Source organism: Neopsephotus bourkii, unplaced genomic scaffold (assembly GCF_033783945.1).
Source record: "Neopsephotus bourkii isolate Nb327-2 ecotype Australia unplaced genomic scaffold, CSIRO-AGI_Nbou_v1 NB_882, whole genome shotgun sequence".
NCBI lineage: Eukaryota > Metazoa > Chordata > Aves > Psittaciformes > Psittacidae > Neopsephotus > Neopsephotus bourkii.
This window is the reverse complement of record NW_026901376.1, coordinates 1116187-1133401: the sequence shown is the minus strand read 5'-3', so window position 1 is coordinate 1133401 and position 17215 is coordinate 1116187. Positions and strand designations below refer to the sequence as shown.

General features: G+C 46.4%; 4 protein-coding genes across 18 annotated transcripts in view; 1 reads left to right on the top strand and 3 right to left on the bottom strand.

Annotated features, from left to right (window-relative positions):
• The window catches only part of MAD1L1 (mitotic arrest deficient 1 like 1), a 372249-nt gene extending 368080 nt beyond the window's left edge, over positions 1 to 4169 (bottom strand). Inside the window, exons 1-3 of one of the 5 annotated variants that reach the window (XR_009726062.1) lie at positions 3157 to 3342; positions 2401 to 2548; positions 988 to 1128 (exon numbers count right to left, since the gene is read on the bottom strand). Coding sequence is in view for 4 of the 5 variants with exons in the window: in XM_061357019.1 (XP_061213003.1) it covers positions 988 to 1128; positions 2401 to 2548; positions 3157 to 3254 (387 nt within the window). In the remaining variant the exon portion in view is untranslated. Of the gene's footprint in view, positions 1 to 987; positions 1129 to 2400; positions 2549 to 3156; positions 3343 to 4029 lie in introns of those variants that run through there. The other 4 variants (XM_061357021.1, XM_061357019.1, XM_061357020.1 and 1 more) reach the window with 4 other exon arrangements.
• A 665-nt stretch (positions 4170 to 4834) lies between these two features.
• Positions 4835 to 7279, bottom strand: MRM2 (mitochondrial rRNA methyltransferase 2). Its single transcript, XM_061356995.1, has 3 exons — positions 7230 to 7279; positions 6253 to 6524; positions 4835 to 5569 (listed from the first exon to the last, which is right to left on the bottom strand). Exons 1-3 carry the CDS (start codon positions 7274 to 7276, stop codon positions 5145 to 5147), a joined length of 744 nt encoding a protein of 247 aa, XP_061212979.1. The 5' UTR covers positions 7277 to 7279; the 3' UTR covers positions 4835 to 5144.
• NUDT1 (nudix hydrolase 1) lies at positions 7033 to 11935 on the top strand. 7 transcript variants are annotated; one of them, XM_061356998.1, is made up of 5 exons: positions 7033 to 7056; positions 7992 to 8148; positions 8935 to 9026; positions 10987 to 11151; positions 11413 to 11935. In XM_061356998.1, the coding sequence occupies exons 2-5, from the start codon at positions 7997 to 7999 to the stop codon at positions 11583 to 11585; spliced, it is 582 nt and encodes a 193-aa protein (XP_061212982.1). In that variant the 5' UTR covers positions 7033 to 7056; positions 7992 to 7996; the 3' UTR covers positions 11586 to 11935. The 7 variants fall into 7 exon arrangements, with proteins under 7 accessions (XP_061212982.1, XP_061212985.1, XP_061212980.1 ...); XM_061356996.1 differs by lacking the exon at positions 7033 to 7056 and adding an exon at positions 7518 to 7541; XM_061356997.1 differs by lacking the exon at positions 7033 to 7056 and adding an exon at positions 7727 to 7796.
• A 380-nt stretch (positions 11936 to 12315) lies between these two features.
• SNX8 (sorting nexin 8) overlaps positions 12316 to 17215 on the bottom strand; it is a 28901-nt gene continuing 24001 nt past the window's right edge. For all 5 annotated transcript variants that reach the window (XM_061356991.1, XM_061356990.1, XM_061356989.1 and 2 more), the window contains one exon: positions 12316 to 16864. In XM_061356991.1, coding sequence (XP_061212975.1) covers positions 16751 to 16864 — 114 coding nt within the window. In that variant the 3' untranslated portion in view covers positions 12316 to 16750. The remainder of the gene's footprint in view (positions 16865 to 17215) is intronic.

The window sequence follows — 17215 nt, the reverse complement described above, 5'->3', positions numbered from 1 at the left end:
CTGTGACTGATTCAACTACACTCCAGTTTGAACTCGGCTTAATCCCACACCTGACTTCAGAGGAACACTGACTCGCTATTTCACAACCACATACCAAATCTGCCACCCAGCACCCTTGTGAAAGACAACAAAACATGCTTATGATTTTTTTAAAGATTTCTTTTTTAATAATCAGCCTCATATAAGATCTTTGTTATGCTACAAAACCCACACATCTACTACTTATTCCAGTAACGTAGCTAAGCAAATATATGTGGGCATCAGACCAGAAAGCAATAAAAGCTCTTCGTCCCCGAGTGAGGCTCACTGTTTTATCAGTACAAGCTCTCTTGTGTGACAGTGCACAGTTGGCACTGCTGCCACTCCAATTAATTACAGTCACACAAAGTACATGCTGGCAATTGTGCCAGCAGAAGTTCAAATTCATCTGGGAGAAAAACACTTAAATACTTCTGGGAGAAACAAATACTAAAACCTTTTGTTACTGCTACCCATGATGACTTCAGTGCTAAACTAATGGCAGCCTGTGATCAGATCACTGGTTTATAAACCAAACCAGGCTCTGACGTTCACGTTCTCATGTACATTAGCAAGTTAGTGCAATGCACTATGAGGGGATCTGCAGAGCAAAACAGTTTGTGCTGGGAACTTGACACCCACACCACCACAACATCTGGAGTGAATGCAAACACAGCAAACGTATTCCGGGACCATTTACTACAGGTTTGCTGAAGTCTTGTTCTGAAGACAGTGTCTGTTACCAGTTGGAGAACACTAGGCTTGTTCCTGGCCTCCACCTTTCAGTTTAGTTTCATCCCCCAAAAAGCTGACTATACACATTCTGAGACATTCCACTGCAAACCAAAGCACAGCACATGAGAAGTCAAGAATATACACCTGATCCAAACTAAAACACCAACGTAGATGTACTACATATGTTCTGACTTAGGTCTATGACATCAAACCATCTGCAATTGATGTACCTACCTCATAGTTCCTGGCGTTGGTATTAGCTGCCTTCTCCAGCTCAATGCGAGCTCGTTTGTGGCTAAGCTCCATCTGCATCTTCTCTCGTTCCACCTGCAGGAGCTGGGATTTGGAGTGGATCTGCCCAGCTTGTTCTTCCATCTCACCAGACCATGTGTGAAAAGAGACATTACACACCATTAACAGCACATAACATTGCTAGTTCCCACCTTGTACTGTTCAGCTCACACTTGAATGCCACTTCACAAGTTACAAGGAATCTATCGCCATATTTATGGTACTCTCACACCAACTGCAGATGAGTTCAACAACACAATCAGAAGCCCACATCAAATCAATGTTATCTGGAAAGAAGCAAATGTCAAGCTCTTCATTCAGAATTTCTCATTCAATCTCTAGAGATATGCTGACAAAATGTACTTCTCTATCTAGAAAAAAGATGTTAATGACTGAACTTCCCAAACCTCATAAAAGTAACAGCAGCTACCCAAGAAACAGAGATCATGTTCCCCAGGAAGTTTAACTCTGCAAAATAACACTGTTTTCTAACTGCCACATTACACTTCGTTTTTTCATTCCAATTACCCTAGAACACAGGCAATATTAACAGAACACCTCACATCTAAGCCCTGTACATTCAAGACTAAGGAAGACTGCATAAACCAGGAAGAGTCTCCTCTAACCATCTTTGCAATGCATCTTTTGCAATCCTAGACGTACCAGACAAAAAATATAGGTTTTTTCATTTTAAATGCAAAGCAAATTTACATTAAAAAAAAAGCAAGTTTATTTTATACTTAAGAGTCTCAACTAGAAATTATATTAAGATACACAACACAGAAACTTCAATAAATAATAAGCAGTTCTTAGGATCCAAAATGTTAACTTCATGCTTCATGAGCATGAGGCAGCTTACAGGAAAAAGCTCAAAACAAACATGTGGAAATGAACAGCAGTAGACAAGGAAGCACAGCTGGTCAGCAAATCAAAGCCACACACAAGGCAAGTCTTCTGCATGTGTCCAGACAAAGGAACTTTAATGAAGATTGTGCAAAAAAGTAAGAAAATTACTTGCTAGAAAATATTAATTGATAAAAGCTCATTTGCTCAGCAATACGAAAACAACTTGTAATTTAATTCCCTGAGCTACATGCAGCTATAACTAGCAAGGAAATATTCAAGGGATCTTTCTGCAATTTGTACAAAACAGAAATAAATATCTGACACTTTAAAACAATTTAAAGATTCCTGAATGTTGAGCAAAAGCAAGCTTCCACTGAGCTTGCATGAGTATCAGTTGTAGAAAGAATGACGAGATCTTACTGAAATCAATCTCAGTACCTGGAATCAAAAGGAAATATACGATCACTCTGAAGCGATCCTGCTAGCATCACCGGGATGAGGACACCTCACCTGCACCCTCTGCTGGTACTGAATCTGCAAGGCGCTCCGAGACGAGCCTGGCGTCGCCTGCCCAGACACCCCCTCCAGCGAAATGAAGTTGTTGAGGGATCTCAGGGCCGAGAAGACGGTGGTGTTATTTTCGAAGTCATCCATGGCTCTGGAAGTACACAGGAAGTCATAAGCAAAACAGTCAGAGCAAGCTGCGAAATACTGGCTGCTCTGTTCAAAAGAGACACGTTGTTGCCTAAATGTAATATTAAATGGAAGGTCTTTCAATTCACACGGTACAAAACTCAACCTGCTGGTCAATGCTGAGATGAATGTGAATCAGAAACTACTATCCAAGCAAAGCTGAAGTTGAAGGCCTCCTAAACGAGAAAACTATGCAAAACAGCCTGCTCTTCCCTTGAGCTTTCTACCTGAAATGATTTATTTTGAACAGAGCCTTGGGTGGCATTGTTTAGTGGGAGGTGTTCCTGCCTAAGGTAGGGGAGTTGGAACTGGATGATTTTAAGGTCCTTTCCAACCCTAACTATTCTATGATTCTCCCCCAAATCTCAGCCCATAAGTGTGTAAATAAAAGCTATCATAACTCATACAAAACTGAATTTTCCTTTCCAATACAATCAAGGTCTGGGATACAAGTTAACATTGTAGGACATGAAGATGTGCAGCAGGTTAACACCAGTAAACAGAACTTACTACTCTTCATCCAAACACCTGAGGCTGATGGGGGAAGAATTCCATAGCAGCAGTAAATCCCACCTTCTACACAACTTGCCTCTGGCTTCCAAAAAAGCACTTAACTTACAGCAACGAAACTTCCCAAGGTCACTTCTGTAAGTAAAACTCTGTCTCCTCATTCACATAAAAGCTCTCACAATTCTTCCTTCAAATCTAGAACAATATTAACTAAAAGGCCAAAGCCAAAACAAGCCTGGATCCCAGAAAAGCCTGTAAGGTTTCCCAGGAGACTTCAAGAAGTCTAGTGAGCCCCACAAAGCCTCAGGACCACAGAAGATTCAGGACCACGAAAGGCAACCGCATCCACACAGCCCTGTACCAAAGACACAGACTCGGGTCTAACTTTCAGGGGAACACAGGTGTTACTCTTTGGATTTACATCACTGCAAAGAGAAGATATAATACTAATATAGGCAACGGATCAGCCAAAACCCAAATGAAAACGTTTATTCGCAATAAGTACCTCATGTAAATCAGTTCAGGAGACACCACTGCCAACAGGTAACTCTGCACAGAAAGCCTGATTTGAAATCACGAGCAACGCTAAAAATTAAAAGGACAAGTGTGTCCCCGCTGCAGAAAACCCGCTGGCAAAGGTACCGCGGGGGGGGAGGGGGGTGTGCTCCCTCACGGACCCCCCTGAGGGCGCACAAGGGGGAGCGGGGCCTCAGCAGTGCCTACAGCCCTGCCCCGCCTCGGCCGCCCAGGGGTAGGAGGAACAGGGACAGGGCACAGCCTCCCTTCCCCGCTCCTACGACACCGTACTCGGCCGGGAGCGACAGCCGAGCAGCGGGAGCGGCACACGAGGGGAGCGGCGAGCCGGGCTATGCCGGCCCGGTCCGAGCGGAGCCAGCGGCCTCCCGCCCGCCCTCAGGCGCTCCCACCCTCACTCACCGCCGCGCGCGCACCGCTTGGATCTCCCTCCTCTCCCCGGCGCCGAAATCACACGAGAACTCGCGCCCAGCTCTCGCGAGAACAGCGCCGCGGGCCGCCGTAAGGACGGAACTAGGCGCGCACTCCGCCGCGGCCTCCGCGCTCTACCGTAATGACCGGAGGCAGCGCCACTGCGGGGGGGATTTCTCTGGGGCTTTTCCTTACCAAACTTCTACAAAGCAACACCCAGCTTCCTAGTTTAGGGAATCGGGAGGTTTCAAAGCAGGTGGAATTCGATAACCCTGTAAGCAATCCCAAATGAGTTGTTTACAATGAGAAAGATCTGGAAGCCTTCAACCAGACGCTGTCATGAGCCCATCTTGCAACTCATGCCACAAGCAGACGGATAAAAGCTGTTTAATGTGAAAGTTGTCACTTTCCAATAAACTGGTTTTATCTTAGCAGTAGCTAAATTTCTTTGTGCAAAAGGAATTCTAGCAACTCAATCAGTAACCCTCCCTGTTTGGGTGCCAAGGAATGCCTCATCATTTCACCTAAGAGACAGCATTGGTCAAACATAAACTACTACTGAAAACAGAAGGGAAGCTACCTTCTGGGTGACGATACAGACCCTGACAGGCACAAAAACGTTACCTATTTTTGCACATGCTAATAAATTGCACCAGCTTTAAAGAAAGATGAAGAGGCACCGAATCGGCTTAAAATGCCCTTGCTGTTCCCTCTCATTCCGACAGCCACCTTTTATGATTAACCTCACACAGGACAACATTAACAGTGCAATGATTTTCAAGCACGCATTAAAACCTCATAAAATCACTGTTTTATTTCCATTTCCATTACTCCAAGCCCCAGAGGTCACTTTTCAGATTGCTCCTCTCCATTCCCCACTGTTTTCTCCACAGGTGAGAAGTTAGATTGGATGCCTCTGCTGGGATAATTAGCAGATACAGGCAGCAGGGCACCACCCTGGTTATTTTTGTATGTGATATACTTTGTAACAGTCGTGGCAGATATCCCCAGGGTCTGAATGGTGGGATTTTCCATTAAACACACAGCAGATTTGGGGTTCCAGTGACTGCCTGATCAACTGTTCGATAATCTGCAGTTCTTAGCCTTCATTTCCCTTTGTACATTCTTGCCAAATAGTAAGATTCAGCAGAGTCCTTCCTGCTGGCCTGAGGCTTTATAGTTCTCACATCTTGGAACTGCTCCTTCAGTCTGTTCTGCAGAAGACGGGACTCATGCCCATCCCAGAATTTACAGAGCAGCGTTCCTTTTGGCTTTAAAATACTTTGGGATACCTTCAGAAGGCCTAAACATAGACTGATCAGCTTCTGGTGATCCAGTTCCTTGATGCCTGTCGCATTAGGTGCCATGTCGCTCAAGATAACATCCACCTTCTCTGCAGGAAGCAGACTCTGAATCGTCCTCAGCGTGTTTGGGTCTGCAATGTCAGCCTGTGACAGGAAGACTGCTCCTTCCAGAGGAGCAATCCGAAGGAGGTCAACACCAAGGACGAAGCCAGTGGGGACAGCAGGATCTAGATAAGAATAAATGACACACTGAACACTCATAATGGTTGCAAACAACCTCCATAGTACAAGCTCTGTGCTAGTCATTAAACAAAAAGCACACCACCTGCCAGATCTGGTCTTCTTATCCTTAGACAATTTGCTACATGTGTCTGGATGGATGGTCTGCTGTAAGCTAATCCATTCAGGATGTGAAAACTCAAATACTTTGGATAAGCAAGAGGTATTTTTCTTGGTTTTCTTCTGCTCTTTCAAGGCTGACAGTCCAGAAATGCTGGATGCTAGTACAGATGGTAACACCTTATCTTGGAAATACTAATAGCTTAAAACACACAAACTGGATATAGTGGGTACCATCATTTTCCAAGAAAGGAAATAAAAATTAAGGAAAGCCAAGCTACCTCCTGAGGCCACATCCATGGCGGAACGGGATGAAGGGATCTTCCCTGTAACATTTAATCAGAACATTAGCACCACGTTAAGTTTTAATTTCACAAATATGATGTCTCCAGACCATAAGAAAGAGCTCCTGTTCCTCACTGCCACACATCTTCACACCTCTGTCAGGGACTCCTGCCATTTACCAGTATCCATAATCCATTCCCTACACTACCAGCATCACAACCGAGTTTTCCCACACACCTCAAGATGCGCAGCATCCCCATCTTGCCTGCCAACACCACGCACTTACCGGCACCTAAGGCATTGACTCTCTCTACAGCAACCTGACTCCAAGCACCGGGCGCTGCTCCACAGTCAAGAACGGAAAGTCCGGGACGAAGAACATGCAGCTTGTCATCTATTTCCAGTAACTTGAAGGCACTTCGGCAACGGTAATGCTGCTGCTTCGCTGCCTTGACAAAGGGATCCTTCATGTGCCGCTCCAGCCACCAGTGCTCAGTTCCAGTTTTCTTCAGAAGCCTCACTGTGGTGTGGAGACATCTGCCCACCAAATGCCAGCAGCTGCCCGGTAAGGAAGGCAAGTTATTCAATCAGTACATAATCACTGAAGGGATAGGGTTGGAAAGGACCTTAAAGCTCACCCAGTTCCAACCCCCTGCCATGGGCAGGGACACCTTCCACTAGACCAGGTTGCTCCAAGCCGCATCACTATGTATCTCAAAGGTCTCTATATAGGTAATTCATTCTAGTTGCAACTCCATCTCCTCCCAGGCTCACAAAAAAGCCTTCAAAATTGAGATTCACGATACCTTTTCATTACCTGGTCCAGCCCGAACCAAGGGGTGGATGCCTCACAGGTTACCCTGAGGTGAGACACAGCGGCCTCCTCACACCTCTTCCTTTCTGCTCTGCTGTTTGTGTTCAAGGCCCACAGAGACACGACATGGCAGCCTGACCCCAGCCCACACACACCGGCTGCTTCAGAGGGGTTGGCTGGGGGTACCTCAGCCCCTCGGAGGAAGGAGGGATGCCCCAGCTCTGCCATGTCTCTGGGCACAGCACACCACCACCCGCTGCCACCACAGCTTTCCAGGTCACTAACCCCCTCTGCGGTATCCCCGGCAGTGACAAACCCCAAACGCACGGTACCCGTTTCGGAGGAAAGCTTCAGGCGCCGGGGGAACACCAACCCTTCCCGGCACACCCCACCACCCCCCCCCGGGCGGGCCCGGCTCCCATGGCTGCCTCAGCGGCCCCGCCACGCACCTACCCCCGGCGGCGGCGGCACCAACACCAACCCGCCTCCCCGCCATGGCGGCCGCCTCAGCCCGCCCCGCCTCCCCTCATGGCTGCCGCAGGCGGGGCTGGAGCGGTGGCGGCGCGGGAAGGGCCGGACCGGGCCGGGCCTGTTCTGAGGTGGTGGCGGAGCGGTGGGCGGGAAAGCGGGGCGTGAGGGGCGGAGGGGCTGAGGGGACAGGGCCGGGGGAATGGGGACCGGTGTTGGGGGCGGCAGGTGAACGGCCGTGAGGGGGATCACGACGAGAAAGTAAGGGCAGCCATAAGGGAAGATCATGAGGGGTGCGCAGGGGTGGCCATGGAACGTGAGGAGTGGCCATGAGGGGAAGGGGCAGCAGCTATATAGTGTGGGCCGCTGTTGTGGGGGGTGGAATGAAGGGTGGCTGTGAGTGAAGATCCTGAGGGGACATCAGTTTGCCCTTAGTGACATGGTGGACTTGGCAGTTCAGCTGGACTTTATACCATCTTAAAGGTCTTTTCCCACCTAGGTGATTCTGTGGCTGTGGTTTAGGGAGAGGGTGCTGGGAGAGCAGGAGGGTTGGTGGGGAATGCTAGAGAAGCAGGCACTGGGGACTGAGGGTTTGGGCTGGGGATGGCTGGGACCAGGCATTTGGGGATGGGTGTTTGGGGTAGAGGGGCTGCCTGCACCCACTGTGCTGGAGGAGCAGCTTGGCCTCCCCTGGGAGGGGTGCTGGGAGCCCTTGGCGCAGCGTGCCCTCATCCCCTGCCCAGGAGCCATGTACACCACCAAGCTCTTCACCCTGGTCCTGGTGGTACAGCCGCAGCGCGTCCTCCTGGGCCTGAAGAAACGCGGGTTCGGAGCCGGGCTGTGGAATGGCTTCGGTGGGAAGGTGCAGCCAGGGGAGAGCATCGAAGAGGCTGCTCGGAGGTGAGCTGGTGCCGTGGGGAGAGGTGGGTTCAGGGCACAGGAGGTGTTGGATCATTTGTGGTGGGGTTACTGCAGCTCAGCCGATCAGTAACACCCTTGGAACCAGTGTCACCCACCAGTGCTGTCCTGAGCCATCTCTGAACAGAAACTGGCCTGCTCCACAGGCGATGAAGGATCGGCCACATGAACAGGGAAAGGGGATGGCTTCCCATTGCTGTCATCTGCAAATCTTTAACTGTTGTCCAGTCTATGAGTAACTGGAAGTGAGCATCCTCCCTTCCAAAGACTGATCTAAACTGAGCCTTTGTGTGCTAGTGGTGGGCAGAAGTTCTTGCACTGTTCATAAGGGTGCAAAGTTTAATCGTGGCTGCATAGCAGAATTACAGCTTATGCCAGCAAACTGCTTAGTGTTTAATGTTGAAGCTGTTGAGCAGATGCTGCCTTCCAGTAGTGAAAACATAGTAGCAAAACAGATTTTTAGGGGTCCCTTATGAAAGGCGCTGGTGAAATTTATGATTTGACTTCATGGCAGCATTTGAAGCCTTAATGCTGAGTTGGGGAATTGAACTCCATCAGAGCAGAGGTACAATAGCATTTCTGAAGCTTTTAGTACTCATTCCTCAGAGTTCTTCTGTTTAGTCAGTAAAATGAAATAGCAGATGGCAGCTGAATTGCTAAACTCCTCTAAAATTTAGGTACCTCATTCTTTACACAAACATTGCTGATACAAAGCCACACTTTGCCACTTCCTCTGTTTCTGATAAATGCCCCAATTTGCCCTTGCAGCTGCAGGAAGATGAGCGTTGGTGTAGCTCAGCAGCTACCCAACAGCTTTTTCCCTGAGCCATCTGTGCCAGTACAACCTCCTGGGTTCTGTGGTGAGCTCTTTCAGGGATACAGGGGCCCTCTCTGCAAGTGTTAATGTACTTCATGCTTACAGTATGGCTTTTCATGTGATTTGTCATCTCTAAGAGGAGGGAGATTTGTTTTGTTACTTAATTCAGGCCTCCATTTGCTAGGCTTGCACTGGCACTGTGGTGTGAAATGATTGAATTTAGCATTTGATTTCCTAGGTGTGTGTTTGCCTAGAGTGAGAAACTGGAGCTTTAGTCTCTATGAGATGCCAAGTGAGAAAGGAGTCACCCATCCCAGTGCAATGTGCCACAAAACAGCCAGTGCCTGCTGCTGTGGAGTGCAGAGCAATCCAGTCCTCATCCCTTTCCATTCAGGTCGTAGGAGCTCACTGCAGCGACACCACTGATACCAGCTGAGCAGGAAGCAGTTCCCAGAGCCAGGTAGACACAGCCTGCCTTCCTGGCAGGAACACCACTACTACAGCTACCTTAGGTGCAGCTCTCCTCCAAGAAGCATCACACAGTTCAAAGCAAACTTACCTTGGCTGCTCTGTATTCAGGGCTGGGGTAGTAGGCGGTGGTTCTGTGTTGCACTGTCTCCGTTGGCTTTGCACTGGTGTAAGGTGTGAAGTGTCCTCACAGCACTGATAGTTAAACATTAAGCTGAAACATGAGCAAGTTTCCTCTGCCTGTTAAGACTCCTATCTTCCATTGGGTACATCACATTCCTATGAGCACCTGGGCACTCATGGCTCCTCACTAGCACGTCTTGTAAGGGGAATATTTAGTTTGTTATTTTCAGTTTGCTCCCTGTAATGTTTCTACTTCCTATATACGAAGCCAAACAGCCAACAGATAAATTGCTTAGAGAACCATAGCAGTGTTGTGCTTTGTTTTTCAATTATCACAGCCTGTCAAATGAGGCTTTTAGATTTCCTGCTGGAAAACTGCCTCTGTTTTAAACACAGTTTCTTAAGGAAACTAAAATTAGCTAAGCTATTTAGTTGGAACACGATTTTGAAGGATGGGATCCATGAAATCGATGTCAAAGCAAGCTGGAGCCTTAAAGAGCATTTCCATTACATTTTGAAATTAAGTGGCTGCCAAATACTCAACTACATCAATTATTAACCTTAACTGAAGATGCATTGTTTCCAAGCATTCCTTATTTTTGTCCATTAGAAAAACCATGACTAACTTCGAGTTATGCTGACTCTGTTAGGGGTAGGCTAAAAAAAATAAGCCCTAAGCACATAGCACAAAGAGAGCAAGTAACTGAATGTGCTTCGAGTAGCTGTGCATGGTGATGAATGGTAAAGAGCTGTCTGGCAAGTCCCTCAAGTGCTCTTTAAGTCTTCCCTTGTAGCTTCTCCTTATGCTAAATGTACTTCCAAGGAGCAGAAATGGAAAGTTTACACAACTGCTTTGTGTTTTTATGTGGCATTTGAATGGGAAATGGTATTCCAAACTCTGTGTGCAAATGATGTTAGTAGTGTGTAGTGTTCTTTAAATAAGGTTCAGTTAACCTCAGCAGTAGCTGAGTTTGTTGCAGTACAGATGTTTCAGTATTCCTTACCTGCTTCTCCACAGTTCTAAAAGCTTCAGGTTGAAGTTGGCAAAGCCAACAAATCCTATCTTGGAGTTCTTAAACCACATGCAGCTACAGTCATACAAGCATTAGCCCACTTCTCACTCATCTCAGAAAAGATCCTCATGTTGTAAGGAATGTAACTTACACTAAACAGTAATTTTTCCTGAATCTTCCCTTTCCAACATAAACTGTTTTCCTACCAGCCTTTAGGAGCTTGGAATAACACAGGAGCTAGTCTGACCTGGCTGTTCTGTGGTGTCAGTCAGTCAATAGTTGCTGTGCCCTGCTCCGTTTTGCAGGTGCAGCATCCATCTTTAGTTCACTAGATGAGTTTTAAACGTGCAAGTAAAGCTAAAGCCTTTTGGTTCTCCCACTGCTTGCTTTCATGTGAAGAAGTCTGTTTCTTGTGCAGGGAGCTCCTGGAGGAGAGTGGACTGACTGTGAACACCTTGCAGAAGATGGGTCAGATCACATTTGAATTTGTGGGCAACTCCGAACTCATGGAGGTCCACGTTTTCCGAGCAGATGATTTTCATGGAGAGCCAACAGAAAGCGACGGTAGGTGGAGGGGAAGGAAGGATGTGCATTCTCTTCTGAGACAGTACTGCTCTTAGGAAAAGCAGAACTATTCAGGCCAAAATCCCTTCGTGAAGGGAAGCAGCTGAGCTATAGAGGGAAACTTACTGACAAATACTCAAAGGGGGGGTTGGAATTAGATGATCTTAAGGTCTTTTCCAACCCTAACTATTCTAAGAGTCTATGAGCAAAGCACCCCCAAGAGAAAGTCTCACACAAAGTTGGCTTCTTTTCTCCCACCAGAAATGCGTCCCCAGTGGTTTCAGCTGGATGAGGTGCCGTTCAGTCGCATGTGGGCAGACGATATCTACTGGTTTCCCCTTGTGCTTCAGAAGAAGTTGTTTCGGGGCTATTTTAAGTTCCAGGGACAAGACACAATCCTGGAGCACACCCTGAAAGAAGTGGAGGAAGTTTAAGAAAACAGAAGCAGTGAACACACGTGCTGCTGCCCACATTGGGCTAGAACACCACGAGTACTACTTCCAAGGGTCTTCTTTCTCAGCTCTCCAGCAGAGGCCGATGTGTCAGGTCACTGGGAAGTAACCAGGAAAATAAGGGGGTTTCTTACAGTCGAAATAAAAGTAATGAGGTTGTCCATGCTGTGAAGTCCCTGGCTGTGTTACATACACTTCAGCCAGGGTTATGTGATCACAGCTATTAAAAACGTAGTGTTAACTCTTTCCTGCGCAGGTGAATAATGTTTTAGGCTTTCCCCTCATGGCTGTAGATGTTTTTTTTTAAAGATTAAAGCTATTTTTTAGTAAAAGCATGCATTGCTCTGTTGTTAAATGTTGGCTGCCTTCTCAACTGGTTAAGGGCCTTTCAGGAGTTGGCTTCCTTTCACAGAAGCATTAAGTGGACAGTGATGCAGCAGAATTGATTATCTTCTCTCTGCCAGCTTCTATCCAGTTCCTTATTGAGCATTAACTCCTGGGGTAAGGCAAAGCTTGACCAGCACTGTGAAAGCCCTTTGTAAAATACGTTGAACAAAATCAACTTTGAGGAAAACCACGTTACAAAGTGCCATCACCTATGGCTGCAAGCTCTGCCGTGTGGTGGCTGCAAGTGACCTGCTCAGCCCATCTCAGCACACTGGGCAGCAAAGGCTGAATGAAACCATGCTAGAAATAACACATCACATATGTAAACTTCTTACACAAGTTTTGTTTGGTTTTTGGTTTAAACTTTTACAAACACATATAACACAGATAGACTCTTGGAATGTAATATAGGCTCTGTAAACATTTCCAGTCTAACAGCTGTAGTAATAGTTCTTTAATTCCTGCATTTGGATAAAGTGCTTCATACATAAGGCTATTTGAGCAAAGCAAAGATACAGGATATTCCAGGCAGGCAAAATTCACACCCTCTGAACAAGATTGTTTGTTCTTGTCTCCCTCCAGCAGTTGTGAATGATTTACAGCACTCAAAAATGCCCTTCTTCATGTGCTCAGTAAGTTACAACTCAGACATAGGATAAGAGTTAATACCTTCAGATCTTGCTTTCACTTTTGTGCTCCACAGAGTTATTTACAGAGTTCTTGATACTCCCCTCTGTTCCTGACAGCATTAAGAGGTTCTGGCTGTTCTGGTGGAGAGAAGGGCTCGAGGTAAGCAGAGAAGAGAAAATAGGCACAAGGAGATCGGTAGCTTGTAGCAGGGTGCAAAACCTGACTGTGTTGTAGGAAAGGGCTGACTGGCAGCTGTTACCTGTGATGTTAGTTTGGATTATTTCCTGGTGGAAACTAAATGGCAAGCTGAGAGAGAGCAAGTTACTTTCTATTCCTCCAGGAACAGCAGGTAACTCCAGGAACACTTTAGGAAAGAAAAGAACAAGTGTGGCTCATGCTTGCACTTCTATTTGCCATCTCCTCTTTAGCTCCTGTCAAAAAGCAGTGATGGTATTGCTCCTACCCAGCTGTGGAGACTGACATGTTTTAACCAAGTTGTGTCCCCAGCTGGTGATCTTAGTCTTTTAGGAAAGAGCACAAACTGAAGATTGGAAATTAGCCTGGTAGAAATTCCAGGAATTACACCCTTGCACGATCAAAGTAGAGGAGTAAAAGCACTGGAATGCAGCAAGGCACTGCTGAATACAGAGGAACACCAACTTGCAAAGATGGAAGGAGGGGGAAAGCGGGATCAAAGATTAAGGTTGTATTGTAAATATAGTTTTGAAAGGCTTTCAACATAAGACACTGGTCAAAAAGCCTCGATATTGCCACTTCACAGCTCAGAGCAGAGGAGACCTCAAGAGTGACAAACACATATAGCCCTTTTGATAAAACAATTTTCAGGCACGGTTTCAGGTTCTCAGCTGTTTACTACCCTGATACCTCCATAACATGGTTGGACAGAGACACTGACAGGAACATTGGAGGCCTTTTCTACCATCACTGTTGAACACATGGAAGTCCCTGTGACCTCCAGCAACACAGAAAGCTTCCACTCAAGAAGGCACATTAACTCTTTGGCGCTACATCTTACAGGAGCATCAGTTCTTGGACAGGCATCAGTTAGCCTCCTGGTTTGATTAGTGTTTAGTGCAATCTACCCAGCTACCAGCAACGGAACCAACTCCATTAAGTCTTGTTCCTACCCTTGTGTATAGCTGGGCTGTTTGCTGCAGGAGGCGATAGCACGGAGGTAACTAGAACTGATTCTCCTACACTGATGAGGGGAGATGAAACAACTGAAGTCATCTGGATTGACTCCCTGCTGTATCCTTCTAGAGGAAGGAAGCTGTACTTGGTGCTGCTCCCCAGGCCTGGCAGATCCATAAACTAAACAGAACAAATACAGTAAGGAAACCCCTCACATATTGAGGTAAACGTAACAGTGCTATTTGCACACTGACCAGTCTCCCAAAAATAAGATTTGCAAACTAAGGGTTGTATGAAATAGTGTAGGCAGGTATTTAGGAATGAGACAGAAGCTTGACAGTCCAGTATGAGAGGAACTCTGAAAGTGCCATTAGCTGTTATCAGCTTTGAGAACACTATGCCTCTGTTCTCAAAATAGGTGAACAGAGTAAAACCCAACCAAGGAAACCCACCCCCAAAACTGCTCCCTTCAGAGAGGTGAGCTCTGGAATGGGGTTCTATCCAAGCAATGTAATTCCAGTTTCTTTACAGGTCATGTGGTCTGTATTTATCACCATTACAGTCGCTACTTTTGGACTGCAGAATTCCTGCTTTGAAGGAGAACGAGAGGATTTAGTCTAAAGCCCAAATGTGGGTTTGATGCTTGGGTTTTTTTTGTCTTGATTTTAAATAAAGTCCAAACTTGTAACTTCAGATAAAAGTGAGAAATGCCAAGTTCCATTCAGGCTAATACTTAGCAAGTGCTCCTGCAGGACACAGCCCAGTCATCTACCCCAGCCAGACAAGTTACACAGAAGATACACCATACAGATACCAGATCTTGCCCCAAAACATGGTATTTTCTCAGTCTGCTTGTTCACCACATCAGGCAAACGAGGCTGAACAAGGTTCAAAGACTAAGCAAACGACAGGCTGTAACCAGTCAGCAGCTTCTAAAGATGCTGGGAGCAAAGAGCATTTAAAATTACAGCAACATGCTCTCCACACTCCAAACTATGTTCCTGATAAGGTCAAGCAGAAAAACCTTCTGTGCTGGTCTTGAGATACTGTCTTCTTTATTACCGTGCTGCACAGATGTTCCCCTTCCCAACCAGTTTGCTCTGCCTTGTGAGCAGAATCTCTGCTGCACCACTGTGGAAATCTTCAGGAGGAAGTATCAACCCTGTCTGGCTGGACATGGCTAATACATGGGAGGAGAGACTCAGGGGAGAGTTAACATTTGAATTGCTCTATGAAGCTCTTAACTCTGAGCAGTTGTTAAACAGGACACCCTACACACTCCTTAAGGCCCAGCTCTTAAGAAACTCACCCACTTAAGTGCACTTTACATTTTGAGGGGTGTGTGTAATGGTTATGCCTGTCTCACGGAACTGGGCACGTAACTATCTCACTTCTAGCTGAACAAACTAACCCGTAATTTCCACTTGGGCTAGGAAGAACTTCGTGTTGCATTGAGTTTCCTAAGTTAATAAAGAAAAAAGGTTTTGTGATTGGAGGATTTAAATCTACTTCCTGCTAACGGGGACATTCCCCAATGGGAAATACTGCAACGGTTCCAGTTTGAGAGCAAGCACCGACCCTTGGTAATGTGCTTCCTTTTTACCCACTCAAAGAAAACACTAAGAAGCCAAGTCTCAAATTCCCCTTTGGCAGCTACTTTGACCCCACAGAAGCCAGGTTCAGGGGAGTCCTGTTCACATTAAGCTTTGCTGCACACGTTTGCAGTTTCCTCAGTTATCAGTTTCTCCGGAGGATATGCACCATTTCCCTTGAGGAAACAGATGATTCTATGGCATGCAAGGTCTCTTCCCCCCACCCTTGGCCTCATGAGGGAAAATCACCCGAGAAACAAAGCAAAACATGGAGAAGGTTTGGTCCCTCTATCACAAATCATTCTATTACCAAGGACTGTCCTATTCTGAGAGAGAACTGTCACTTAATCGTCTTCTCTCCTTCACAAACACACTCCAGTGCTACCCACAGCCAGAAATGGGTGACAGTAACATCCTGATAAATACTGATCTTTTTTGCTAATGAACTTTATCAGCATTGTGTTCCAGCATGCTGGTTCAACAAGATACTGCATCTGATACCAGACCAAAGAGAACACCAGCCTGCGGGTCAGCAGCTCTCCAGTAGTCCTAAACAGCTACTCAAGAGATGGATGTCAGAACCTCCAGAAGACAATAACCAAGCTACTTTGGTTATTGCTGCTCAGGTAGTAGGAGTGGTTTACAATGAAGGAGTGTTTTATTCTATTACTTTCTCATTTACACCAGGCAAACTCCTCTGAGTTCTTGAACCCAGTTAGTTGTCTTTGGCCCCAAACTGAAAGAGATGAGCAAGTCTCCAGGCTGCCCTGCAATGGTGAACACAACAGCCTGCCCAGCCCCACAGGGACAATCCTGCTCAGCCAGAAGCACAGACCCCCACCCCAACTGCTTCATTCATGTATCTTGTGCTAAGGTCTAGCAGTGAGAAATCAACTCCAATGGGATGGGGGATGGCTTTCAGCTTTCCTTATGCACATATGTCCCTAAAACAGGCCCTCCCCAGCTTAAAAGGCAATCCATCTCTACTACAAGCAAGTGCTTCAGATATCTTGTTCATCTCAGCACTTCAGAGATGTGTCAGCACGTGTGCAGATACTCATTACTAGAGGACTGTTAGTACAAGATGCAGAGGCATCAGCAACAACACTGCAGCACTCACTGCACCGGGTCACATCCTGACCCCATGAAGAGTGTCTGCAAGATAACGAACATCAGCTCTGCCCCAGAGCATTTCAAAACAAAGAGATTGTCTCTCTATCTGTATGTTCTGCCCCACATCCAGTCTGTCTTAATCAGAGAGCAGCTCAAAGCAGCAGTATTACAGAATAAAAATAGCCGTTTGGAGGATTCATTCTAACATCTGGAGGTAGAGGTCCCACCCCTTCGCTGATCACACTTCTTGCTCCATGCGGGATGCTGAGCGCATTAATTGGAGAAGAAGTTTCCCTCTGGAGGTGACAGTGGTGGAGTTGGCATATTGCTGGATCCCACGAAAAGGCAGCTCAACTTCGGCTTCAGTTCGTTCCAAACTTTACTCATCTGGGAGTGGAAAAGGAGAGAAAACACCCATGACCATCATCTCACTGTGTTCTATTCCAGCAGCACTTTCAGAGTACTCCAAAGCACAATGAGAGAAAACACCCATGACCATCATCTCACTGTGTTCTATTTCAGCAGCACTTTCAGAGTACTCCAAAGCACAAGGAGAGAAAACACCCATGACCATCATCTCACTGTATTCTATTTCAGCAGCACTTTAAGAGTACTCCAAAGCACAAGTCAAGCTTACTGAAGTACTTTTTGGAAGTTCAGTGGACCCAGATTGTCCCTTTTTGACTAGTGTGATAATGCAGCTCTCTGAGCATGCATGGAATGGAGTTTCCCACAGCT